This window comes from Apodemus sylvaticus, chromosome 12 (assembly GCF_947179515.1).
Source record: "Apodemus sylvaticus chromosome 12, mApoSyl1.1, whole genome shotgun sequence".
NCBI lineage: Eukaryota > Metazoa > Chordata > Mammalia > Rodentia > Muridae > Apodemus > Apodemus sylvaticus.
Window position 1 is genome coordinate 84,326,351 of NC_067483.1, and position 27,227 is coordinate 84,353,577.

The 27,227-nt window shown below is 39.9% G+C and overlaps 1 protein-coding gene across 5 annotated transcripts in view; it reads left to right on the forward strand.

Annotated features, from left to right (window-relative positions):
- The window catches only part of Sdccag8 (SHH signaling and ciliogenesis regulator SDCCAG8), a 195,275-nt gene that overhangs the window by 72,334 nt on the left and 95,714 nt on the right, over positions 1-27,227 (forward strand). For all 5 annotated transcript variants that reach the window (XM_052200142.1, XM_052200141.1, XM_052200140.1 and 2 more), the window contains one exon: positions 22,578-22,720. In XM_052200142.1, coding sequence (XP_052056102.1) covers positions 22,578-22,720 — 143 coding nt within the window. The remainder of the gene's footprint in view (positions 1-22,577; positions 22,721-27,227) is intronic.

Genomic DNA, 27,227 nt, shown 5'->3' on the forward strand with positions numbered 1-27,227 from the left:
CAGAGCCCTGGAGCAGCGGGCTGCTTGTGAGAACAATGGCATACGCCCAGGTGGGTTCCATATTGCTCTCCCTGGTTTCTGTAGTACCCAACCACAGTTAGTTTTCTGTTGGCTGAAGGGACGCATGCTTGACAGACAGCATAAACAAGCTAAAGAGAGACCTTTAAATAATTGCACAGAGTTCTTGCTATTTCAGGTAAAAAGGTCTAAGGACTTTTATATATTTGCTAAAAGTGTTTGATATTTTTATCTGTTTGTATGAGATTTGTTCTCATGGGTGTATAGGGTAGCAAATAGTGCTGTTTGGTTTTGCTTTGTCTTGTCTGAGAATGGTCTTCCTCTACTCAGACCCTCAGTGGCCAGTTGTCAGTGCTGGACAGAGGCCATCGTTCTCACTGCACTTCCTGCTCTTGCTTCATCAGGTTTCCCCTCACTTTTGGTCTCACTCAGACGTCTGTTCTCTCACAGAACCTTGCTTCCTTGCTTGCTTTAATAAATTGCAGTATTGTTTCTTTAAGTACATCTGTCTTTTCCCTTGGAATGTTCACTGAGGCTAAGGCCCTAGTCGACCACCATCCCTATTACGTTTCTGTGCTCCAGTGCCCACCCTACAGATTGGGGTAGAGGGCTAGACGAAGGATATGGCCAAGAATTCAGGCCCCGAAAGCAGACAGCCTGAAGTGAAATTCTCATTTTACTATGTGCTGCCTGGCGAGCCTCAACAAGGTTCCAAACATGCCCTTAGTTTACTTCTCTATAAAATGATAATAAATTCATCTCCTGTTCTAGACAGTAGTATAAAATTAGAGGCAGTTTCTGTTGACCAGCAGAGCCAAATGAATGCCATATACTTGCACAATAAATATTAGTAATTTATTGTATTTACTAACATTATGCTCGTATCCACATTGTCTGCCCTCACCCCTCTCCTGTGTTCCTCTCTTCATTCCTTACAAGAGTCTTGGAGATAAGGGAGCATGAGGTGCCTGGACCAGCGTGCAGAATGGGTGGCCAGCCATTAGTCTAGCTTTCAGTTTAGTCATCATTTGGATTGTGTGTAAGCCACGCCTTTCATTTTGAGAGTGTAGTGAAGAAACTTACAGTTAAGCTCCCTAATGGCATATGGCTGCCACCCTGGAGCTGGGTGGTGACCCGCCCTCAGTTGGCTCTTTCTCAGAACCTTGGTCAGTTTTGTTTGGGTCCATTCTGTCAAGCCTCTGGGATCCAGTTTCTGACATATAATGAATCCTCCCTCTCTGGCTGATGTCACATACACATTTTTATCACTAGTTGTATTTTCCTCAAAGGCTTGAGCAGTGTGGTATGGATCGCAGCAGGGAAGAGTCCTGTGATAAGTGCCTGAAGATAACATCTCCATATGCCCAGAGCCATAGGAGTTCTGACTGATGTTTAAAAAACAAAATCATTGTATTTTTGCATTTAAGAACCAGACCATCGCTGGGCAGCGGTGGCGCAGGCCTGTAATCCCAGCACTTGGGAAGCAGAAGCAGGCGGATTTCTGAGTTCGAGGCCAGCCTGGTATACAGAGTGAGTTCCAGGACAGCCAGGGCTACACAGAGAAACCCTGTCTTGAAAAAAAGAAAAAAAAAAAAAAAGAACCAGACCATTTACCTTCAACATAATTTAGTTAAGTAAAGAAATATTTAATTTTTTCAGTTTATCTTTTAAAAATATTTTTTGTCAAAGAAATGGGTTTCACTGTAACATTTTCTTACATATCATATTTTCTCCTTATTCACCAACCTCCCTTGCCCTCCCCTAAGCTCCTGCCATACTTTTGTTGGTTCTCTGCTCTCCAAGGTGGGTCCTGCCCCATTCTGACTCTATGTCTACATATTCTATTACCTTTTCTTGCCCACTTATCCCCTTTAAAGAATCTCTCCATCCCCTCTCATAGTCTGCCTTTTTTCTTGTCTGTCTGTCCATCTGTCTGTCCGTCTGCCTGCCTGATTCCATCCCGTCCGTCCATCCATCCATCCATCCATCCATCCATCTATCCATTTATCCATCCATCCATTTATCTTTTTACCTACCTACCTATCATTTATGCTATATTTTATATACATGCTCATACACACACAGACACAGACACACAAAGAGGGGGCAAGAAAGCACTCTCTGCATATAGAAAGAAACTAGGCAAAAATTGTCCTTTTTGATTGTGGATTACTATTATTTGATGATCTTCATTTCTATTAATTTTCCTGAAAATGCTGTAATTTCATTTTTCCTTTCAAGCAAATAGAATTCTATTGTATATGTGTATCTCTTTTACATCTTATATTATGCTCTTTTATCTATTTTGAACTTATCTTTACACTGTGTGAGATAGATGGATCTAGTTTCATCTATTTATATGTGGATACCCAGTTGTCCTAGCACTATTTGTTAAAGAAACCCCACAAATAGACTTGAGGACAGAAATCATGTGATCTTCTCAATAGATGCAGGGAAACTCTTTATAAGAGTTCAGTACTTCTTCATGATAGAAGCCGCAAAGAAACTAGGTATAGAAAAATAGACATCAACACGGAAGGCCATGCATGGCAAATCTATAAGCCTCCATTATTCTAAATGGAGGAAAGCTGGGAGCCTTTCTTCTAAAATGACCAGTGAAACAAAAATGCCCACTGCTTAGTTTTATGTTGAAAGTCTGAGCTAGAGCAATCAGAGCAGGGAGGAAGACACCAAAACATCCTTATTTGTAGGCAACATGGTCTTATCCATAAGTGACTCTAAATAATCTATCAGAAAACTTGTAGGCATGCAAAATACCTAAGCACAGAAGCAGAATACAAACCAATATTCAAAAATCTGCTTTTTATGTCAATAATGAACTTGTCAAGGGAGAAAAAAAAGAAGAAAAAATTCTCTTTTACTATATATGTATGTGTATTTCTGTATGTGTATATACATTTTCATATATATTATATATATATACATGCATATATATGTGAATAAGAATAATCAAATAAGTAAAAGAACTCATAATTAAAATATTTTTATGCTGATGTGTGTGGGCTCTGCACGAGCCAGGGGCCTTTAATGTGAATGGCCCGTGGTGCCATCTGAGGCCGTATTAATTGTCCATGGTCCTTACTGCCGTAGAGAGAGAGCCATGATTGGGTCTGTGGTCCCGCTGCAGCCATGGTCATGTTGATGTCCTTGGCCAGTGCTGCTGCTGTGGGCTGTGATGCTGTCTGTGGCCGTGCTGCAGCACAGGGCTGTATTAATGTCAGTGGTCTGAACTGCCACCTGGGACCATGCAGAGGTCGTGCACCTGCTGAGGTGGGAGAACATGTGGATATCTGTGGTCCCGCTGTCACCAGAAACCATGTGGATATCTATGACAGTGCTTCCACTGATTGTAAAGTAGGAAGCTACTTTATCAGGGTGTCAATACTGAAGACACATTGAGAAAGAGGGACATAGAAGGCTTCTCTGACAACCCCTCCCCCCCAAATAACAGCAAAGATAGAAAAACATCGTGGAGAACTCTTAAAAGTTGTGATAAGAATGCTGAAGTGTAGCTCTCCACAATTGTGGCGTCTGGCAGTGTGCAGGTGGATGCAAGCTCAGTTTTCTTTAATGGGTGGCCCTGAGAAGGTGACCATGTTCCAATTAGTATCTGAGAAACACAAATTGCACATCTTTTATTCTTTTGAGGGGGGGTCACAAAAGGTGGAGCAGACTTGGGAAGAATGGGAAATGATTGTGATTAGGGTACATGGTGTGAAATTTCCAAATAATCAATAATCAATAAAATTATTATGTTGGAATAATATTTTCCAAAATTTAAGAAGTTCAAGAAAATATGAGAGAACGGAAAAGCCTTTCATTGTCAAGCCCTGGCAGGAGGAAGTGCTGCGTGCACAGGAGACCTACGCCTGGTTCCCAGCACTCAAGCTGAATGCCTCACACCTCCTGTAGCTTCAGAATCTGATGCCCTCTCTGTGCATATCCAGACGCACATGTGTACTTGTTAAAAATATGAATTGCTCTAGAATTGGGAAATTTTGAATATGTGTTAAGAAATTGTTAGAGGAAGAGGAAAGTAGCCGTGAACTTGTCTGAAACTAATTTCTCATGTAACTAGTATCTCAGTGTACGGGCTAAACTGGAGACTCAGACTAGGGTCGGAGCCCTCGCCTGGAGCACCGCTCACTCTGCGACGCTTCTCTCCATGGGCGTTGCTCTGTCCTCATCCCTCCCTCAGCCCAGCTTTTCTGTGCCGACTTTATTGTTCTTTATCAACAGGAAATAAAGGAAACAGTGCTGGTTTTCTAACATCCAGAATAGCCACTTACTAATGTAAATTGGAGTGTTTTGTAGCAATGAGAAACCACCACCACATGTATCTAGGACTCATGGTTGGATACATGTTCCCCAAACTGAGTAGATAAATTTATTACTTGTACTTTGCTGAACTTAAAAGAACTGCACTCAGAATACTTATTAATAAAAACATCTACTTCACATTTGGGGCTGCTGTTTAAAATTAGCCTGAAAAAATGGGTTACTTTTTTTTTTCTGGTTAAAGCCAAGTGCAATAAATTTATAAGTTCTACAAATGGAATTTTACAGAAACATTTTTATAAGCCATAACTAAAGTCAATCTTTCTAAAAACTCCCCATAAGGTGAGATCACGGACGCCATGCTCAGTACAGAAGGTTTTTTTTTTTTTCTCCAATCAGTTGTGTTTCTATAAATAAACTGTTTGTTGTTAAAATTTGCTGTTTCCTCGTCATGTAAGAACATCTCATTAGTTTTGGTGAAAACCTTCCAACAAAATAAGATGAATTTGCCCAGTTTTCCAGGGAACAGAGGCCCCCATGGTCCTGTGCACCGCAGAGTACAGCTAGGAGGTAAGTTAACACAGGTCTGCTTTGTGGTCAGGGCAGGGTATCCGAATCTCTCCAGAAGCATCCAGGCAGCAGCCTATGGACTTGGGTGCTTCAGTGTGCCTCAAGTCACGTCTCCTCCTTCATGCTGAAAGCCAGTGTAAGCAGGGATACCCAACAACAAAAGCAGTCGGGGTGGAGGTGATGGTGGAGACAGCCAGTCTCACAGTGCTGCTATGTCATCTAGAATCAAAAAGAGGGTTTCCATTTTTCCGTGATAAAGTTGATTAGAACAAATTCAAATGTTTTTCCCCTATAAAAACAAAATCATCTTTTTGAAGTAAAAGGCTAAGAGACCTGGGGTGGGTAAAATGCTGAAAGCTTTAATTGTTAGAGGAGAATTGCTTTATTCTGCTCCCAATTTTGCATGAAGTAGTGAATTTGATAAAATGAAAGTCTGAGAAAATATATTTTTATATGAAGACATTATATGTATTATCTGACAAAGGCAGTTTAAAAACTAAAGGAGTCAGAGCTACAAACTGCATTAAGTCAGATGAATTTAGGTAAGAGAATCTACAAAAGAAGAAGAAAAAGTTCTTATTGAAAACAAATGGGGGTTTTAGTTTTTGTTTTGTTTTGTTTTTTGTTTTTTGTTTTTTGTTTTTTTTTGGTTTTAGTACTTTTAAAAGTGAATTATTGTCTGTTGAAGCTTGTTTCTATCTATGACTACTTAGCATTGTGATTGGGTATCCTTCCTCATTTGTAGGAAATCATGGAATAGCAAAGATGGGAGCCTGGGCTCCTGTCCAGTGGATGGCCTTGGCCGGCTGGGTTCTGTGCTGGGACGTGATGGGGTGGGGTCAGGTGGGGACTGAAGAGCACCATCCTTAGGAATCTGTGGGCACTTCCTCCCACTCTCCGGTTCTGTATGCAGTCCTAGGTTTTGTTTCTAAATGTACATGTCTTTGTTACACAAGCAAGATCTTTAGGAATGGGCTGAGGATACTTTCTAAGATAGATCACCAGCACAGTATTTCAGCCAGATGACCTTAAAAATGTACGCAGGGGCTCTCAAGTAACCGAAGAGATTTCAGATATATATGCTTTAGAAATCAGAATATTTAACTGATTGTTTTCCAGATAGCCTTAAAAGTAGCCTCATATGTAAGAATTAATTTATGGTAGTATAAAAATAATAAAAGCTGCACTGTTAGTGGACAAAAATATTTTTGTCTGTTTTTCTGTTTGCAAGAAAATGAACTAATTCTTTAAAAAATAATTTTTAATAGTTGATATCATAACTGAAACTCTGCTTATTATTAGAATGGCTGCTAATTGTTCACTTTTCTTTGCAAATTGTTGTTTTAATAGTATTTTATACCTATACCAGTTTTGCTGAGTCATTAAAATATACTCATGTTTTTATCAATACCTATGATTATGAAAAAAACTGTATTTGACTATTGAAATTCCACAATGAATGACCTTTACACTGAGAAGGCATTTAAAGTATTACAAATTTTGAACAAGTCTTTAACCTATTTAATTTACTATTATGAATAATATCTTTCAGTCATTTTTGAGATTAGAATACAAAACCTGATAGCATTAAAAATCTAATAATGAAGACATTTCCAAGACTGAAAAATAATAAATCTTATGTGTTTAAATTTACATATAAAGTTTTGCTATAGCAAAATAAGATATAACTTTATGGATAGAATATATTCAGCTGACATATATTGTTTTAATAGGTAGCAAAATCATCTTTATGTTACCTGGAAACACCGTCACACTATTATCTCCTGTTGTCTATGAGACTCTTGACTGTGGCTTTTTTATTACCTTTCCTTCTGTGTTTGTTCAGAGTCCTATTCATGTAGGAACGGAGGGAGCCCCACGAGTCAGTGTGAGTAGTGCACACCAAATTATTTTAATCTCACTTTCAACCTATTGTCAAGAGAATTATTCTTTTGGAAAATATTTATACTTTGATAGAGGCATAAAATAACCCCAAAGTAGAATAATAAGGTATGAAATCCATGGTGGATTTAATGTAGCATGACTCCTGGAGTTTTAATTTTATTATTTGAGATGTTTCCTGATATAAATCTTCTAAGAACTAAGCCAGAATATTGTAATGATTTCTCTTATTTACTGTAGCTTGATGGTTGTAAATTTGAGGGAGAAGTGGTATAAATTATATGTATCAGTGAATTTAACACTTTTATCAAAATGATAAGCAATCATTTCAGTAAGAATAAAGGACAAGACTGAGACAAATTGCATGTTCCATGGATAGTGCATATCCCTGTGTACATATCTGCATGAATGGATATCTGATATATATAATATACATAATTATATGTATAAGACAAACATATACTATTCATAATCATTTACAGTATTGAATTGAGGACTTAAGGAGTTTTCTTTTTAACATTTATTTTATTTGCGTGGGTATGTCTGTCTGTCTGTCCATCTGTGTGTCTGTCACCTGAGTGCGGTTCCCTGTGGAGGCCAGAAGAGGGCATTAGCTGTTCTGGAGCTGAGTTACAGGTAGCTGTGAGCTGTAGACATGGGTACTGGGAACTGGACTCTGCCCCTCTGTAGGAGCAGTATACATTTAAAACTGCAGACCCATGTCTCCAGAACCATGTTTGTTTGTTTTTTCATTAAGGGAAGGAATTATCTAAAGAAGTAAATTAATACTTTTCTTTCTCAAACTGAAATTTTTGGATTTTATTTTTGCTTTGTATAATTTTAGCAATTGGTGATAAAGCCAGCAATTGAAGCTAGTGTTCTCTTCCTCATTGTTTAGATTGCCTTTCTTGTTCACACTGGTTTGCACACTCCCCCCCCCCCCCACGTCTCCTCTTCACCAATTCTCCTCCCTTCTGCTTTTCCTTGTGTGGAGATAGATAGCCATGGACTCAGAGCCTGTACATGCGAAACAAGTGTTGTAGTCACAGTCATAGACTTTTTGTTGTTGTTGTTGTTTATAATGTATTTTCTTTATAGCATTTGTACTTACTAGATTGTTTTTATTAATGAAAAGCATGTAAAACAATTTCTTGATGTAAGAAAAGTCTGTTCTTTTTGTATGGGGTTTGTCTTTTTAGAAAGGAGAAATCCTGTGTTTTGAACAGTATTTGAGACTCATGCAGCGTGTTTTAAACATACTTCTTTCAACATCTCCCATTACAAACATCGCGACCCTTGAGCCCCTTCTCATCCAACTTCACCACCAAATCTAGTTTGTGTTACCTAGCCTGTCTTGGGAATGGAACCTATATTGGTGTATGGTCCCGCCATGAGCAAAGCCCCCTTCCTTCTCTCCCAGCAGTTATCAAATGCCTATAGCTCTTCAGTTAGTGGTGGGGTGGTGCCTACATTCTGGTTCGCTACACTAGGGTTTTGCCTAACTTGCACATGGAAATGTCTTGTCTTTGCTGTCATAACCACTGTGCCTCCATGTGTGTATCTGCCCTGTTCTGGCTGGAGAACACTGGTTCCTTGGTGCTGCAGACCACCTCTGGATTCTACAGCCTTTCCACTTCCTCTTTAGTGCAAATCGCTGACCACTGGGAAAAGGAGAGTGCTATGTACATCTCAGTAGGACTGAGTTCACCAGTGTCTTATTTTCCACAAATCAACCAGTTAGAGTCTCTGTTAGAACTTCCTATTTTTATTTCAGATTGTTTTTAAAGAAACAACTGCCTTAGTCAGGGTTTCTATTCCTGCACAAACATCATGACCAAGAAGCAAGTTGGGGAGGAAAGGGTTTATTCAGCTTACACTTCTGCATTGCTGTTCATCACAAAAAGAAGTCAGGACTGGAGGGATGTTCCTTACTGGCTTGCTTCCCCTGGCTTGCTCAGCCTGCTCTCTTATAGAACCCAAGAATACCAGCCCAGGGATGGCACCACCCACAAGGGGCCCTCCCCACCTTGATCACTAATTGAGAAAATGCTTCACAGTTGGATCTCATGGAGGCACTTCCCCAACTGAAGCTCCTTTCTCTGTTATAACTCCAGCCTGTGTCAAGTTGACACACAAAACCAGCCAGTACAAACAACTCTAGACTTTTTTCTCTCTTCCATCATAGTTATTGTAGATCCAACATGCTTTTGAAATGATTTCAAAAGGACTAAGTTAGTTTAGTGTGACTTTTTAAAAATAAATGTGGAGTCAATTTGAAATGTCTGTTTTCCTACTTTCTGCATTCATGGTTAGTGTCTATGTGTGTATGAGTGCTGTGTGTGTTTGGAAGTCAGAGGACAACACTGTGGTATTGTGGTTCTCCTACCTTTATATAGGCTCCAGGATTTATCTGGGGTCACTTGGATATCCTGACAGCTTCCTAATCATTGCGTTAATTTGCCTGAAAACACAATTTCAAGACTCCTTTGGATTGGCTGCTCTCATTTAGGAATGGGAGCGCTCATCATCAGTCATACCTCCTGCTTCTCTGCCCAGGGACTGTGCTACGCTCTCTTAGAAGAACAAATGAGTCTCAATTTCTTCTCGGCTTCTCCTCTTAGTAGTTTGTTTGTTTCTCATTCCTTACGACAAGATTTCAGGCAGCTCAGGTTGGCCTTGAACCTCCTATGTAGCCTGGCCTGGCTCCTGCCCGCAAGTACAAATCACCATGCCAATCTTTCTTTTGGTATCTCTTTTAGAAACTAACACCATTCAGGCTCTATGGCATTAAATAGTATAAAGTCAATTTGAATGTATTATATACATGCATATGTAATATATTATAATTTATAATATAACATACATATATTTTAAATATATGTCTATATTTAGATATTATATATAAAACATGCATATAAAGTTAATTCTATGTTAGCATTTAAATAGAAAATGATTTCTCTCTCTATTAAACTGGAATATTGAATATATTGCTAAGAAATTCTTTCTAGAAAGTAAGAAACTCATCTGTTTTGAGCTTTTTGTTGTTGTTAAGCATTCTAATATGGAGATTTTATTTATGACACAAAGCAGAGTTAATCTTTTTAGTTCTATTTCTTCACAGACAACCCCATAAGACTGTGGTAGTCTGTGTCTCAGTATATTATAGTATATGAGATAGGCCACTATATGAACTAAGAAACTGCCAAAGATCCAGAGTGTTTGAAGTTTATTAACTGTGTGAATAGAGATCTTATGATATAGCCATGAACAAAACAAAATAGAGAAATACTGCCCTGTATGGCCTGGCACCAACTGAGGGCATTTTTACTTGCTGAAGTGTTAAACTTAGTGATTCTCGAAGTGTTGGGTGTCACTCAGATAGACTGGAAACTTTAAGAAGCTGTTATCTTGGCAGTTACAACAGACCCTGGATATTTGTGGTGGCAAATTCCAGGATCTTCACAGATGACAAGAATAAAGATTTTTTTTTCCATTTAACATAGTTAAGTATTACCCCTTCCAATGTGCCAAGATGGGCTATTGAAATATATTGAAATTATTTACTAAAATAAACTCAATGTGTTTCATTACAGTGGCCTGTCATTTTAGGAAGGGGAAATTTTATATTACCAAACTTACTCTTGAAAAATCTAAGTTGCTCCTTATTTAGTAGTCTAGATAGATTTGCACATATTTATTTTTGTGTCTAGTGCCACATTTTTCTCTTAGACTGCAAACATTCATACTGGCTTAGTTTGCTTTCTACTGCTGTAATCCAATACCATGACCAGAAGCTAGCATTCTCTTCTCATTGGAGAAAAGGAGAAACTAGCCTTCTCTTCCTCATTGTTAAGATTACCTTTCTTTCTCACACTGGTTTCCTTCCCCCCTTCTCCTCCCTTCTGCTTTTCCTTGTGTGGAGATAGATAGCCATGAACCCAGGGCCTGTACATGCGAAACAAGTGTAGTCACAGTTGTAGACTTTTTGTTGTTGTTGTTGTTGTTGTTGTTTATAATATGTTTTCTCTTTTTCTTTTTTTAACCCATATTTTTATTGGTTATTTTATTTATTTACATTTCAAATGTTATCCCCCTTCCCAGTTTCCCCTCTGCAAATTCCCTATCCTCTCCCCCCACCTCTACCTCTTTGAGGGTGCTTCCCCCACCTGCCCACCCACCCCCGCCTCAGGGTCCTAGCATTCTCCTACCCTGGGTCATCGAGCCTCCACAGGACCAACAGGCTTCCCTCCCAGGGGTGGTGCCACCCACAGTGGGCTGAGGCTTCCTGTATCAGCCATTCATCAAACTGGCCTGCAGGCAGGTCTGTGAGGGGATTTTCTTAAAGGAGGTTCTTTTTTCACAGATGGTTGGAGTGTGTGTGTGTTGCTCTGCCACCCAAAAAAATCCAACTAACTAGCACACTTACCCTTTCTCAAAATGTTATCTAATCTTTCTACTACTCTCTGGATAGGTTGTTCTTTATTCAGAGAGAAACAGATATACCAGTTGGTTTTTGTATGGAGATGCTTTTATGTGGCAATTAGACCTATTTCTTTGATAACATTACATTTAGTATTGTGAGATGCTCATGTCATGGGAGGTACACATGTGCTCTGAACTCAGCAGACTGGTGTGTGTCATATATACAGTAGTCCTCACCAAAATGAGTGAATTTAAGAATGAAATTCCTCCATTTCAAGGCACTGACACTAAACTCCAGGCCAGAAACCAAGGACTCTCCACATAGAAAGTGAATGAATGGCCCATCCTGGGTAGGATGCAGACAGGTATGCTTCTCAAGTGGTAGGTTCTCACCATCATTGTGAGTAGCAGCAATGTTTTTACAATTCAGCTATCAAAGCACTTGCTTATATTCAAACAGTGAAAACCTGATTCTAAGAATTTTAAATCTTCATATTTTTTCATACAGAAGTATATTTCATTTTGATTATATTCATCTCTTCTCCCCTCCAACTCTTCCAATGCTCCCCATATTCCCCCATTAAATTCATTTCCTCCTCTTCCATAATAGTATAATAATAATAATATAATTTTATACAAATTAGCTTTTCTACAAAGCTCTTTATCAGTGTTGCCTGTATCCCTGTGGGAATAGTAGGACCAACCACTAAGGCATGCGACAACCTCTTAGGGAGCTCATCCCTGCACAAACCTGATTCTTCTTTCCTGGGCCCTCAACTAGGGGTGGAGCCTAGCAAGCTCTTCCCACATCTACACAGGGATGCAGACTGGTGGGGCCTTGGGCAGGCCTTGTTCAGCAACCACAGCTGCTGTGCTGTCATGAGTGCAGCATCCCTGTGAGTTTAGAAGACACTTCACAGCAGTTCACCGTCATCTGGCTCTCATGTCCTTTCTGCTTCCTTGATGTTCCTCAGAGTTGAGTGTTGAAGTTGTGTTATAGATGCCTCACTTGGGGCTGAACATTCCATAAACACTGATTCTCTGTACTTTGACTACTTGTGACTCTCTGTAATAGCCTCCATCTATTGCAAAGAAGCCTTTTCAGTGAGAGATGAGAGATGTACTGATGGTGTATATAAAGATATGTTTTTAAGTGGCAGTTAGATAGTATATCAATTTAGCAAAATGTTAGTAGGATGTTTCATAGAAACTAGGGCCTCTCATATGGGGTATGATGGTCCCCCCAAGTCCATAGACTTCCAAAAACCCTGGTGCCTGTTGTGGGATAGCTACTTTAGAGTTGTTGGCCACGGGTTTCTAAGATCCTCCCTCCCAAACAATAACAGGATATTATTGTTGTTGTTCTCGGTTAACTGCCAGAACTTGAGAATAAGATATTCTGCATACTTTTGTCACAGGATATGGAGAAGTCAAGCTGGTGTTAACCTGGACGCCCCTCCCTGAAGGCTACCTCTCATAGTGTTAGAAGATGCTGAGTACATTGGGACATAGAGAGTGATCAATGTCCCCACCTAGCTGCAAATCTTGCAAATAGTAATGACTGTCCTAGCAAGATATGACCAACCAACAGCTGTCAGACTGAACTTAAAGCCATCATAGGGAGGGAGACTGATACCTGATACTGTAAACCTAAACAAAACTCATGATGAATGGTGTTATCAACAATCAGGAGATACATAGTCCTGATTCTGTCCTTATTTATGGATTCTCCATTTGTTTCACCACTGTCTTTTCATTTGGGAGAGTTAACCCTTTCTTAGCTGAATCATCTCTCACCTCAGAATTTTCTTGTCTAATGCTACCTCATTTTAGTCTACACTTTTGGGTAATCTTTATCCATTTCCATCTGTGATCCTGACTCTTACTCATGTTCATGAAACCTTAACTACTCTTGGCCATGCATCATTGGAAAACATTATTACTTCTTTTTTCTTTCATAGCTTTTCAATATCACATCCTCTTTGAAAATTTACCTCATCTAGGTTGTCTTAATGTTACTTTATTTCTAACAATACTGTATTCAAGATCTTTGTCTATGGTGGTTACAATGTGAATCACATATAAGCGTATCACACCTGGAAGATTGTTATGTCCAACCATTGTTCTTTTAGGACAGTGGAATTGCATGACAGAATTAGGGGCAAAAACGCAACAAATTTTAAAGAAAAATTGTGGAGTTTATAAATGACCTGATATTTTGTCTGGAGTAAACCAAACTACTTCTATTCCTGAGACTGGAAAGAACTACCCCTTTTACCGCCTACTTCCTGTCCTTACAGCTCCGTGTAGGTGGAGCTATCAGCTCTCAGGTGGGAACTGCAGAGCTGTAGACATTCTTATTTTTTGCTGAGTCAACTAGTATGAAAGAATAATGGTTGTAAGTTTGCCTTAATCAAAAAAATCTACTGTGCTGGTATAGTGTAATTGAATCTGATTCATCTCAGATGTCTTTCTTAGCCCTAATTCATCTGTTTTATGCACAGGTTTTTCCCTGAGAGCCACATTAGCCTTCAGGAAGTTGTTTAGAATTCATTTGTTGCTATTTCTCCTAAAATTATAGGAAGAGAAAAGGACATTTTAAAAATTCTTTAAGGGCTTTGCTTACAATAGAAAGTTATTTAGAATTTACTAGAAAAACAGAAACTTCACAGAATTTCATGTATTTCTTGTGGAGGGCTAATAAGAAGCCAGACCTACATCGGCCTGTGCTGGCATGAAAATGTTTCCTCAGAGGGACCTGTGACCATGGCTTTGTCTGCATGACGAATGGTAATCATGGTTATCTGATCCAGGCCATCTGAGTCTTACCTTCTCCAGTGACCCTGTTGCTTGTGTCTTCTCCCCGTGCCAAACTGGACTGTGAGGCTTTTAGTTTATGCGACATGTAGGCGTGTTTAGAGAGTGGTATAATAGAAAGATTATTGGAATTAGTCTCACCCATCTCTCATCCCAGCTTCACACGATATAATCCTCTGTAGTTCCTTAGCGTGTGCTTCAGTCTCCTCACCTGGGAAACAGAAATAGAATGCTTATCTTTACAAGGTTGTCATGAATACAAAACGAGATTTTAAAATACACACTGCTAAGGCAGTGCCTGGACATATGGTATCAGTGTTGTTCTCAGGCCCACAATAAAAACATATGAACCAGTGTTACATGCCACCAGCAACAGTAACTGTGCAGGGGATCCCTAGGATAGGCTCCGCAAACCTCTATCTGCTGCAGTGACAGGCACCATTGTGAGTCCTTTCCAAAATGATTCAGGGACCACTTATCCTTTCATTCACATAGACTTATTTCCATGGGAGGTCTTAAAAATAAATTGTTCCTTGCTCGACTCTGGTACTGTCAATAGAACCTTCTGTGACAATCAGACATTTTATGCCTCGCCATTTGGGCTGTAGCTGTGACCACTGCAAACCTACAACATCTTTCATTACTGCACACAAAGGATCATGTTCTACCTCTTATCCAGCAGAGCTTTAGATTCCCTCTAGACAGCATGCCTCTCACAGGTGGTTGAAATCAGTCCTATCAGAGTAAGTTCTGCAAACTGTCCACTGGTCACTGCTGAGTCGCTAGCAGGTCTGTCCTTGTCCATACATCGTGGGGCAGGTGGCTCTGCCTTAGCAGTCAGCTTCATACGCGGACTGCTCTCCTTTTCAAAGCTGCTTGTATTAATGTGACCACTGCTTTCCAAGTCATAAATTGACACTGTCAAATTATGTCAGCTTCAAAACCACGTGCTCTTCCTTCTGGTTGTGCAAAGATATCTAATTCTAGTCTTCTTACTCTCTTGTATTTTGGTCCTTTTATCCCATTTCACCTTCTATAACACAAATAAGTCACCCTATATTAAAGATGACAGCATTTAAAAACATTTGAGACAGGGTTTCTGTAATCCTGGCTGGCCTTTAGTGTGTTTGGTAGCCCTGACTTACCCATGTCCTCCTGAGTGCTGGGAGGGCCCATGTGTACTAGCACCCCCAGCTGCAAAATAATTTTCAATTCAATAATATTTGGGAGCAGGCTTAATAAGTTCTGTCTGCTTCATTTGCTTTCCAAGAAAAGTATTCTTTAGGTTTAAGGCAATATAACTTTTGTATTTCTCTCCTAGAAATTTGTGAGAAATATACAATAGGAATTTTCTTAATGAAACTCTGTATTAGTTCTTAATCTATGTAATTTAAAAACTACATATATAGTACATCTTCACTTTTTAAGTTACAAGACTGTAAAACTAACTTTATAAGATCACAATAAGAATTCTTTAAAGAGAATAAGAATTAAAAAATTGAAAATATGAACATGCATCTCATGTGAAGGTTACAGTTCCTTCATGAGATTACTGTTACATTTATGCATGTTTATAAAATACTGTGTGTGTTTATGAATTGATACCAAAATGATGTTTATTGATCTTGGTAGAAATGTTTTGAAGGTTACTGCATAGTCTTTGATAGGGTATTTGGAGGCAAAGTATCAGTTTGGGTTAAGACCCCAGTGTACTTCTTAACACCCATATATTTCTTTTGAAATCCTCAGTTTCTTCTCCGTACAGAGATTTCTGTCTTATGTGTTTCATGTAGTAACTTCAAAGCTCAAATGAAATTCCAAAATAATATATAGTGTATCAGTTCTTATTTCTTTAAAGTCAGTGATGTTTTCTTGATGCAATGATCACAAATACTTGTTCATAAGTGGTAGGAAACTGATCTGGACAGCACTGGGGTGTCTGCTTCAGACCGTGGCTTGTCTGGTCACAGTTTGGTTTTTATTTCTCTTCATGTGTATTCTTTGTATGGTCCAGACTGACAGGGCAGCAGCAGCAACACTAGATGATGTTGGGGGCGTTTGTTGTTTTGTTTTGTTTTTGTGGTTTTTGTTTGTTTGTTTGTTTCACATTTTTCATGGAGATTCATCACAGCATGAAGGTAAAGCCAAACAACTTCTGCTTATATTAAGATACCATTGGCTAAGTGAAACCACATGGTTAGGTTCAGAGTTGCTGGAGAAATGAGGTATATTCTCCTGTCAGTGGAAAGGGAATTAGAACTGAATATTTGCTCAACAATACATAATAAAATAATTTGTGTTAGCCAAGCCTCATTACATCTGTATGTTCAGTCACTGCCAGCAGTACAATAGAAGGACAAAACAGACAAACAGGGAAAAACAAAAACAGAACCAAACAGGAATCTGGCTATGTTTTACATTTGTCCCCTAAAAGCTTATGTTTAAAGTCTTAATTGCCTGTATGATAGTTTGGGGATGGGTGAGTGTGGAGAAAGTGAAGGTGTTTGAGTCTGGAGGCCCCGCCCTGGGAATGCATTAGTGTCTTTTCTGAGCTCCTGTGATCATGGACTAGACTTGTTATGTGCATGAGGAGTCTTCCAAGGCAAGGCTGCAGTTGCGTTTGCTTTGCTGTATGAGCCTGCAGTTGCGTTTGCTTTGCTGTATGGGCCTGCAGTTGCGTTTGCTTTGCTGTATGAGCCTGCAGTTGCGTTTGCTTTGCTGTATGGGCCTGCAGTTGCGTTTGCTTTGCTGTATGGGCCTGCAGTTACGTTTGCTTTGATATATGGGCCTGCCCTTCCTTTCCCACACAGCTGCTAGTCCTGAGCTCCCAGCCTCCGCAACCAGGACTGGAAGCGAAGCTCTTCCTTTGTAGATTACCCACCCGTCTAATCATTGTAGCAAAAGTAGCCTTTAACAAGCCTGGACGAAACTGAAGAGGTATAGATAATGAACATAAGAAAAATTTTGAAACACTGTGCTTTCTAATAATTTTATATGAAAATTAAAAATGTTATGTAAATGTGTAAGGGAACTAACTGAGGGGAGTAAAAACACAACATAATGTTTTCTTAATTTCAATAGAGAGAGGATTCCAGGTGTTTGACTCTGGGTAGAAGATACTAGTAATTTAGGGAACCTGTCCAGTAGATAACCTGGCTGCTGCTAGTGCCAAGACTGTCTAGAAAATACAGAGTGCCTGGTCTTAAAACATTTAAAAATAGCCATTCCAGGTAGTGTCCCCAAGCTAAACGCCAAACCTGAGGCAAGCCTCCCTATTGAAAGGGGTAATTGCTCACAGGACACAAAGAATGAACACTTATTCTCTGAGGTTGTGCTCTCATTAAACTTCAAAATGAGTGGGAAACACTGTTGTAAGTTACCAGGAAAAGAAAAAGCAAATTAAAGAGCAATTGTGAGAGATCAGAGAGACTCTTCAGTAGTGTCATAACAATCCTAAAGGTGACGGAGCAGGTTCTCTACTACTCTGAGGGAAGATAGTCTTCAAAGGAGGAGGATTTCATGTACAGACAAACGCTCCAGTTTATCTGTAAGGTAGCAGCTGTCTGAGGACACACACACACACACACACACACACACACACATACACACACACACACTATTGTGTTTTTAAGTAAGGAAACCTTTCTAAGGAAAAGTAGGAACTCTTTATTGAGGGAAGCAGAGCCTTGCTGGCCTTGACTTTACAGATTAAACACATAGACTACTATGCTTGACCTGCAAGGACCTCTTAAGGTGCACTAGGGATGGCGTAAAGAATTGATATAAGACAGATAAAAAGGGTCAGAAGTAAGTTAAAAATGTAATTTGATATTTCAGTATTTGAAAATGTTATTAGTTGACTACTTGACAATTAATGTTTAATACTTGTGGAGAAATGTCAGTTACTTAGAAAAATAAATTATTTTAAATGGGCAACCAGAGTGAAGACATACACTTTTATTCCTTGGTATTTATGTGATAGAGACAAGGAGGATCATTTGCATCTTAGAATTTGAGGCCAGCCTCCAAAACACACCAAAACCCAGCTCAAAAGCAATGCTAGGCTATTAATCCCCCAAATAATAAAACATTAATGAAGAAAATTAACTCAAAAAATAATGTTCAATAGAGGAAAATTTTTCTGTTATAATATAATGAATCAGTTATGTATCAGTAATGAACTACTGATTTGGAACTAAACTTATCTGAGGGTTTGAGTTATATCTTTAGAGTGATGTATAGACTGTCATAGAATTCTTCCTACACGTGAGTGGTCCTCCTGCCTCAGCTTTCTAAGTAGCTAGGACTGTAGTTACATGCCAGCTACTATGTTTCCCAGCAAAGAGATGATAGCTAATTTCTAATGATATGCCATTGAAAATATGAGTATAGAAACTATAGAGATGAATCAGACATTAAGAGCACTTTCTACTCTTGGAGAGGACATGGATTCAGTTCCCAGTATCCACATGTAACTCCAGTTGTATGGGATCAGGTGTCTTTTCTCCTCTGCAGGCACCAGGCACTCAGGTGGTATGTATATAGACATACAAGCAAAATACTCAGACACCTTTCTAAAAAAAAAAAAATAAGGATAACTATTAGAAGAGTTAATTATGTGCCAATTTATCAGAATAACAGTAGTGACTTCTCCTCTACAGCTTGTGACCCCTATAGCCAGAGATTCGAAATAGCCATTTATAACAGTGTCTACATTTTGTCCTTCTGGTTGCTGTAGTCATAGTTTTGGTTTTATTTTATTTTTTTCTTTTGTTTCTGAGGATAGTGTCTCTGTGTGGGCACATGCTAGGCTAGCATTTTACAGTGAGCTCCACTTCCAGCTCTCGTAGTTATGACTTGAGGTGTGACTTTTGGTGAGGTGTAAAGCTATGTGGACCTCCTGTAACCCAGCTGGCCAAAAGATGGCTGCATCCAGTTGCATTGCAGACATCAGGTTAATAGTGTGCTTTGAGAGGAATGGACATTTGGCCTATGACCACCACTGCTTTCTCCTCCCCGAGCCACTAATCCGCAGCCAGGAAACGGCCCTGACCTAGTTGGGTGAGGCACAGGGTTATCTTGCCAGTGGGAGCATGGCATTTCTGGCAAGAGATTTCTCTTCTAACTGTTGGAGTTGGTGCCATGGCAGGTTTTCCTGACTCAGAGAGCTAAGTGGTGAACCTCCATCCAGCTGGTGAGATTATTTGTTGGTTTTGATTATCTGTCCCAGTGAGCTCCTTTGCTGGCACACATAATCAGAAGCAGGTTGCCAGTTCCATCTTCCTAACAAAAAGGAATTTTGCATTTTGAAATTAGAATAGATAAAATTTTGTTCAGTTTATACCAAAATAGTGCTTTTATAGAAGAGGGAAAGTTTGTTAGATTAAATTGATTTGTTGCTTAGTGGTGCTGGGATTCGAACCCAGGGCTTCATATGTCCTAGGCAGGTGCTTTACTATGAGCTTTACTCTCAGCCCTCAATTAGGAGTGCTCAGGGACAGCCATGTGACCTCTGCCAGGTCATTCTTTGCTGATCTCATTCTTAGGTTTCTGTCTAAGCTCCACCCCACAGTTCCTGGTAACAGCCAGGTAGGTCTGGCCTACTGTAAAAGGGGATGCTTGCCCCTCCTCTCTCTCTTATCCTCTTGTTTTCCTGTTCTCTGTTGCCCTCTTGGTCTCTTCCCTTCCCCCTCTCTCCATGGTCATGGCCGGCCTCTGCTTCTCTACTCTCTCTTTCTCTCTGCTTCTCTCTGCCTCTATTACTCCCTTAACTCCCCTACCCATGCCTTAAATAAACTGCATTCTATACCCTACTGTCTGTGGGTGGTCCCTCCGGGAGCAGGGATGCCTCAGATGGGCTCGCTGAGGCTTCCCCTGCCCCAACACCTCCACTCATCCTCTCTGTTCTTCACCACAGCCTCATGAGCTAGCCCAGTCATCACTCTTGACTTCAGCTTGGCGAAGATGCCTGAGTGTTGAGTGACTTGTCCAAGGTCACAGAGGCAGAAAGTGCTAAAGCTCTGACTGTGAGCTCTTGAAACTCCGTTCTTTGCTGTAGGCTTGACTGAATTCTAGTGTAGCCACTTTACTATGTAAGGATATGAAGACAGCTGTTGCCAAATTAAAATGGTATAAAGTGCATGTGTTGTTGAGAAATGCTTACAGAGTGAATCAATTCTTCTAAAGGAAGTTTGAGATTTGTTTTCTTTCTGTCACTTTTGTATCTTTTTAGTGAAATGCACTAGTGTATCTGCTCTCTCTCTCTCTCTCTCTCTCTCTCTCTGTATGTGTGTATGTGTGTGTGTGTGTGTGTGTGTGTGTGTGTGTATGTGTGTGTAGGTCAGAGGTCAGTGTTAGGTATTTTGCTCTGTTACTGTCCACCTCATCTTCTGAGACAGGATTCTCTTAAACCTAAAGCTCGCCAAGTAGACTAGACTGCTGGCCAGTGAACTCCTAGAACCCTTGTGTTCTCTAAGCTCTGGGGTTACAGGGTGGCACCTTCAGGCCTGGCTTTTACATGGGGTCTAGGGATCTAGCCCAGGTCCTCAGGTTTGCATTACAAACATTTTATTTACCGCAATATCTCCTCAACCGAATAGTCTCCTTTTTTCTAAGAAACCACCATTTTCCTCTTATATTTCTGTTGTATGTCTGTCTTCTCCTGTCTGGAACATTCTGCTCTCTGTTCAGAGTTCCCCATCAGTCATTCCTTGCTGTCTAAAGTCGATCATACACATTGATCCAGTTTTTAAAACTAAGCTTCTAAAATTACCTGTCTATTCAAACCATTGTCTCCTGCTAGCCATATGAAATTATGACCTGCAGTCCATGTCTCTGACGCTGTGATCCTGTCTCTCAGCCATGGGGCTTTGGTAAAGGCTTCCCATTGCCTCCACTCTTCTGCCCATGCTAATCGATCTGCCCATGCTAATCGATCTGCCCATGCTAATCGATCTGCCCATGCTTTATGACTGACGCATGTGCTTTCTTTGTTAACTCATTTGCTGCGGTTTTGTTTTTTGTTTGGGTGTGTGTATGTTGTATTTTAGTTGTCTTCATGGAAGTGTCTCATCTATCACATGTATTCTTACCGGCTGGATCAAGAAAAAATGGGAATTCTCTGGGTTGCTCATATTTAGCACAGGTTTTTATAAATAGCATGATGTAAAAGCAAATTCTGAGTAAAGTTTTGAAGTTTTAATGCCAACACATAACTCCACTTCTAGATTTATTTGCTCTAAATTTCATAAATTCTAGGCAAATAAAACTAACTAACTTTCCTATTATGTTTCACATCTTTAGCTATATTTAATTGTAAGATTGCAAAAATGTCAGTATTAACTTTAATAACTTAAAATATTTTTTTAAAAAATAAATGTTTATTTTTTGGAATTCCAATCTGAAAGATATAAAAACCTACTCTGCATGAAAGTAATGTACCTATAAGTGTATGGATTTTTTTAAAAAATAAAATAATATTTGAGAACTTATATCAAATTACTTTATCATATTATTATAATATACAATTTTGATAGGATAAGCAGAAGATAACATAAATATAAGAAAGAAATGAATCATCTTCTGTATCTTAGTTGATGAATGGAATGTAGCTGAAGATCACTCAGAATATTGGTAAAAGACACCAAATCATTTTAAACGTGTAATACTGCACTGGTCAGACATGAAAGTATACTGCATTTGTATAGGAAACTTGCTTCTTGCCTATTGTGTACAAAGTTGAAAATGTGCCTTTAGTTTTTCTTGTTTTTATAGTCCAATTTGTTAATGTCCAGCTCCTTTGGTTTGCTTAATGTCATAGATACTATGTGATGAATATTTTTACTTTAACGTAAAAATATGTACAAAATAAGATACTTTTGCTTTGAAACATTTGAGTATTGGTAAGATAAGGAGTTCCTTCCTCAAACCAAATAGTGAACTGCTATGCATGTGCCTGCATGTGTGTGTATCTGTGCCTGGGAATGCTGGCGTGCTCCACCCACCTGTCAGAACAGGTGCTAATATGTAAGCTCCGAAGCCGCATGCACTCAGGCTGATGATGGTCCTGTTGCTGAGTCTGTCCCTAAATTGTTTATAAATACTATTAATATTAAATAGCATGCTTATGCTACTCTAGCACTTTATATTTTCTTCAAAACAAATTGTTTTAACCTTTAATTTGGTTTCTATGGCATCCAAATAAAACTGCCTGTATCTGATCATATCTCTTAAATGCTCTATTACATTTTAAAAGGAGTGCTGTTACTCTTTACAGAGAGCAAGCCTTTGCATGAAAGCAGACTCTCAGTCATTTTCAAGATTCACATTCAGTTGTTTCATGTTTTAAATCAGACTTCTTACTTACATAGTTACTTCATGTACGTCCTTGTGGCTGTGATTTTTCTCTTTGTTGTGGAACTTAAGCTAGTCTGCATTTTCTGATGATTTCTTTATTGTATTAAGACTTGTATAAGAAATGAAAGGGAACTAGTTTTGAGTTCAAGTGTATATATTTACTATGGATTTTCCCCTCCCTCCGTCTGCCTAAGGAAATAGAGAAGTTGAGACTGGAACTGAGCGAAAGCAAGCAGCATGTGGAGCAGGAGCAGCAGAAGGCGGCTCGGGCCAGACAGGAGTGCCTGCAAGTCACCGAGCTGCTGGGCGAGGCTGAGCGCCAGCTGCACCTCACCAGGTATGCCCTAATCACGGTGCACTCGGCACCCAGGGCGGCCCGCCGGGCTCTGCCACAGGCTCCCGACAGTTGTTACTCTTAGTCAGTTCACACACAGCTTTTAGGCATACTACGGAAAGTGGAGATGAGGCAAGCAAAGCAGCCAGACTTGTGAATGACGAGTGTGGCAGGAATCACGGGAATATTACAAAAGCGTTTGTCTGCAGTGCTCAAGGGTTTCAGTGATTCCTCATCGATAGGAGGGAATGGCATTTCTACCACTACCAGCACTAATCCTATGTCTAATAAAAAAATGTGGAAATGAAGACTATGAGGAAATGTATTTATGAAAATAACCAGATTCTGTCAGTGGCGAAAGAGACAGAAGGAAGAGACAAGCTAAGAGCAGACTGAGATGGAGCTGATACAAAAATAAGCAGTGTGTCTCTGAAGGAGCTGTAAAATTAGATATGAAGTTGATTGGGACTGCTTGCTTTCAGAACATTGTGAACATGCTTACTGCAGCGAGGTTTCTAATTGCAATGCTTTCATCTCGAGGTATGTACATGCTGAGGCGCACTCAGCATTGTTGTGAACTTCAGTGAGCATACAAATCACTCAAAATTAGAACAGGACCCTAGGTTGCAAGCATTGTGAGTTTGCTGAATTAGAAATGCACACACCTGCACATGCATGTGCGTATACATATGCACATACATAAACGTACACAGAAAGGAAAATTCAGACAGAGATGTAGTCTCAGCACCTTGGAGTCTTCTTACAGTGCTCCCAGTGCAGGCTTCAGTTCACTTCAAGCTCAGACTTTGTTCAGTTCTCAGAGTGTCTCCTCAGTTTTTAGAGGGAATTTTGTCTACATACACACGTAAGTTTATGATATTTAATTTAATTTACAAAATAGGAGAACACTGGTCTTCCAATTACAGTCCTATGTTGAATTTAAACTATGAAAGGGGAATGATCCCTTCTACATTAAATATGACAATGTAATTCTGAGCACGGTCTGACGACAGATGGAGAAACGCACTACTCTAACAGCCTGCATTTGGAGAAAAAAATATCCTAGAGGTTGGTGAACCTCCCAAAGTTTTGGGTTAGTGCTAAGATGCCTCCAGTTCTGTTAAAATCAAACTTTGTTAAAAACATTTTGTTATGATAATCTTCCAAATGGTTTGACACCTTCTGATTTAAGCAGCGAGAGAGGGGAGAGCAAAAGGGAAGAGAGAAAAGAAAGCACGTAGACATGTCTGATCCCTGGGGGAAGCCCCAACAGATGAGACACTTTTATGAGGAGAAATGCTTAATACTGCAGAATAATAGCTGTTCTTTTAGTGCCCTTTCAAAGGCTGTCACCGTGGCACTAGACCCCACTATTAGCCCACTTCCTGTGGTTATTTAATCCTCAAAATTTGAAACTTTAGCTGCACCCTGATAATGTTGCTAGTTTTCCTTTCCTGTCAGACTTCTGTTGAGAAGCAACTATTTGTGTGCTAAGCACTGCTAAGCCACAGAAGTGGGAAGCATTTAATGTCTTGGTGTGACCTAGCACTGGTGAATAAATATTAATGCTGTTTTTGCCCCTTTGCGTTCTCTCTTGTTTGGAGTTAATTTCTGGAGTTAAAGTCTGTAGAGTTTCCCTGCACTGTCTGTCTGTACCACTTGTCAAGACCAACTCCGGCAAGTAGAGCGTATTGAGATGCCGTCACCGCTGCAGTGCACGCGTGGCAACTGAGTCCTTTGTTCTTAAAAGAAAAGCCTGTGCCTGCTTCCCTGGGAAGCTTTTTCTGCTGTGCTTCACTTACCCAAATTCTACAAAAATGCAAGCCCACTTTCTGAAAATAAAGCTTAATTGACTACTTTTAGGTATAGTACTTTTCATAAGCATTGTATGCATCATTTATGATCATGTTTCATGAAAAAATAATAAATTAAAAGATGACAATTAAAGCTCCAGGGAACAAGACACATCACTCCTTTACACTGAAGTATACACTTAGCTCTTGGGCTGAGTTTCATACACACACACACACACACACACACACACACACTTTTTACCCCCAACACCCCTCCATTCTTTATCATTCGGTCTACCCGGGAGTGTAAATGGGAATAAGGTGTCTTGCATTTTGGTGTAGATCTGCAGCTGAAGTGCAGAACTGCACAGCAAGTAAACATTCCCCATTCACTCTCCAATATTCTGAGTGACACATTCTAGCCAAATTTTAAAAATAAATATGAAGGCCATGTTAGGAGATGCTGGTTAAATAATGAGTCAAATCTCTATCATCTTGACTGCCACCTTACTCTCCACGCTGTCCATCGGGCCAACTGTCACAGCGGTCCACGTCACTCAGCGTGGACATTAGGCCGTTCTGGCAGACTCTGGCCCTCCCACTTTCTCCCTCCCCACTAATCCTCACTGCTCATTTCCAGACAGATTCCAGCCAGATGCAGCGACCTTACAGTGGTGGGATCTCTTCTCCTTTCACAACTCTCTACAAGTAAACACCCCAGGGGCTTCCTCGCACCTAACTGTAGACTTAGCTTCTTTTCAGGATCTTCCCAAACCCCAATTTCCCTGCTGCAGCCTTACTGATGACTCCTTGTAGAACAGAGAACTCCTTTCTCTTGATTTCTCCATCCTTCTTGAGGGAAATCTCTTCTAAGGGCTAAGAGTATATTCACTTTAGTTTCTGTTGGGTGTCATGATCCCCATAATAGCTTTAGAATAAAGTTTACACCAGAGACTGGCACTCACTGAGCACCCGTGCTGTGCTCCAGGAACCGGCCAAAAGGCCAGCTACAATGTCCTTGTGGGAACTTCATTAGATATAGGCTCCTTTTTCCCAGTTTATAGAGAAGTAAAATGAGTAAAATAAGGTCATTCAACTGATATATTATAAAACGAATTCTGAACCCCAGTAATTTGCCTGCCAAGCCAATCCCTTATTCATTAGGCTATAAGTCTATGTAAATTACTAGGCAAATGGATAAATGTGATTGTTCCCTAAAAGACAACTGAGAAAAACAGTAACGCTAATTTGTAATAGAAATAAGTGTTCACTGAAGCTTTGTGTACTGGTAGGAATATCCATTACTACAGACGAGTCTTGTCAGGGCCATTTCTGTTCGCCCTTCGTTGGCCATTTAAGTTGTTCATAATGAAACTATCATTCTCTTGAACTTGATTTTTAACAAGAGGAAGGAGAAAAGTTGAAATCCCTTTACATATTTAATTTTAATGAATCCAAACATCTACAGAACTACAAGATTTGAATCCCTCTATAAGATTACTTTTTTGTGTATATGTGACAGGTTAATTTGAAACAAAACTCTAAAGCAACCATTTCTGAATGTTTGTGTGACTTACTAGTTACTCACAGTGGTGGGCACTCTTCCACATAACTATCATACTTATTAACATACCCTCTCTTACGTTCTGTTTCCTTTCTTCATATCCGACCTGGAAGGAAATTCATGTAGGAAGCCTTGGACCTGATTTGCCCTAAGTGCTAATAAGAGATGTGCCTATCATGAAACCGCAGACTCCTATTTTTATCAGTGTGACTATCATGAAAGTCCCTATGTCCCCTTTTACATAAGTAATTTTTCAAAGAATTCTCAGAGTAGCAATCTAAGTGAGAGACTAATAAATCATCATTTTGCCCTGACTTACTTTTATGGCCTGTATGGGAAGGCCCAACCTCTGACCTAAATAGATAGCAGGTTGCAGTTGAACTTTTATATTTTGAAACTGAGAAAAGTGACAGCAGGAAAGATACAAGGTTATCTTACTATAATGGGCAGGTTTATTGCAACAAGAGGTGATTAAGACTTTCTTTCTAGAGCATTCCAGAAGCTGGAGTGACTGGCATTCGGCTTCCAGATAATAACTGCTACAAATGCTTTCTTGACTTAGTTTGACTGCTCCATCCACCAGCATGGGTCAAGGCTCTCTGAGTTCTTAGAACTCCTCAGAGGAAGACACAGAGCAAGTGCAGCTGGCTTGCCTCGTTCTAGGACTGGGGGACTGGCACCAGCACCACTGTGGTGTCATCGTGGAACCATCCAGGGCAGAGCTCTCCTTGTCTGAGGATGGCTCTTTCTTTCAGATTGTTCTATCTCACAGATCAAATGCTTCGTTCTGAAACTGAAGAGAAGGGAGATGCCTTTGATTTCAAATTTTAAGAGTATGGCTTCCCGAGCTTCACTTTCGAAATCTTCAATTTCAGGATTACTCCCTTGGAAGCCAGTTGGGTCTCGATGCACGTGCATGCCTTTGGGAGATGGTGCTCTGTAGCCCAGGGAAAAGATACGCTGTGCAGGAGGAAGTTATGTCACTAGGGGGCAAGGTGTGAAGGACCCTGGGTAAGGAAAGAGCAGATGCTTCATAAGGTTGCTTAGTTGTTTATTTTAGAGAATGAACTCTGACTGCAGGTAGCAAGAAGTCAAGAGTGCGCTGAGCATGTGCTGCGGTCTCTGGTTCCGTCCAGCAGTGTCTGCTTGCTGC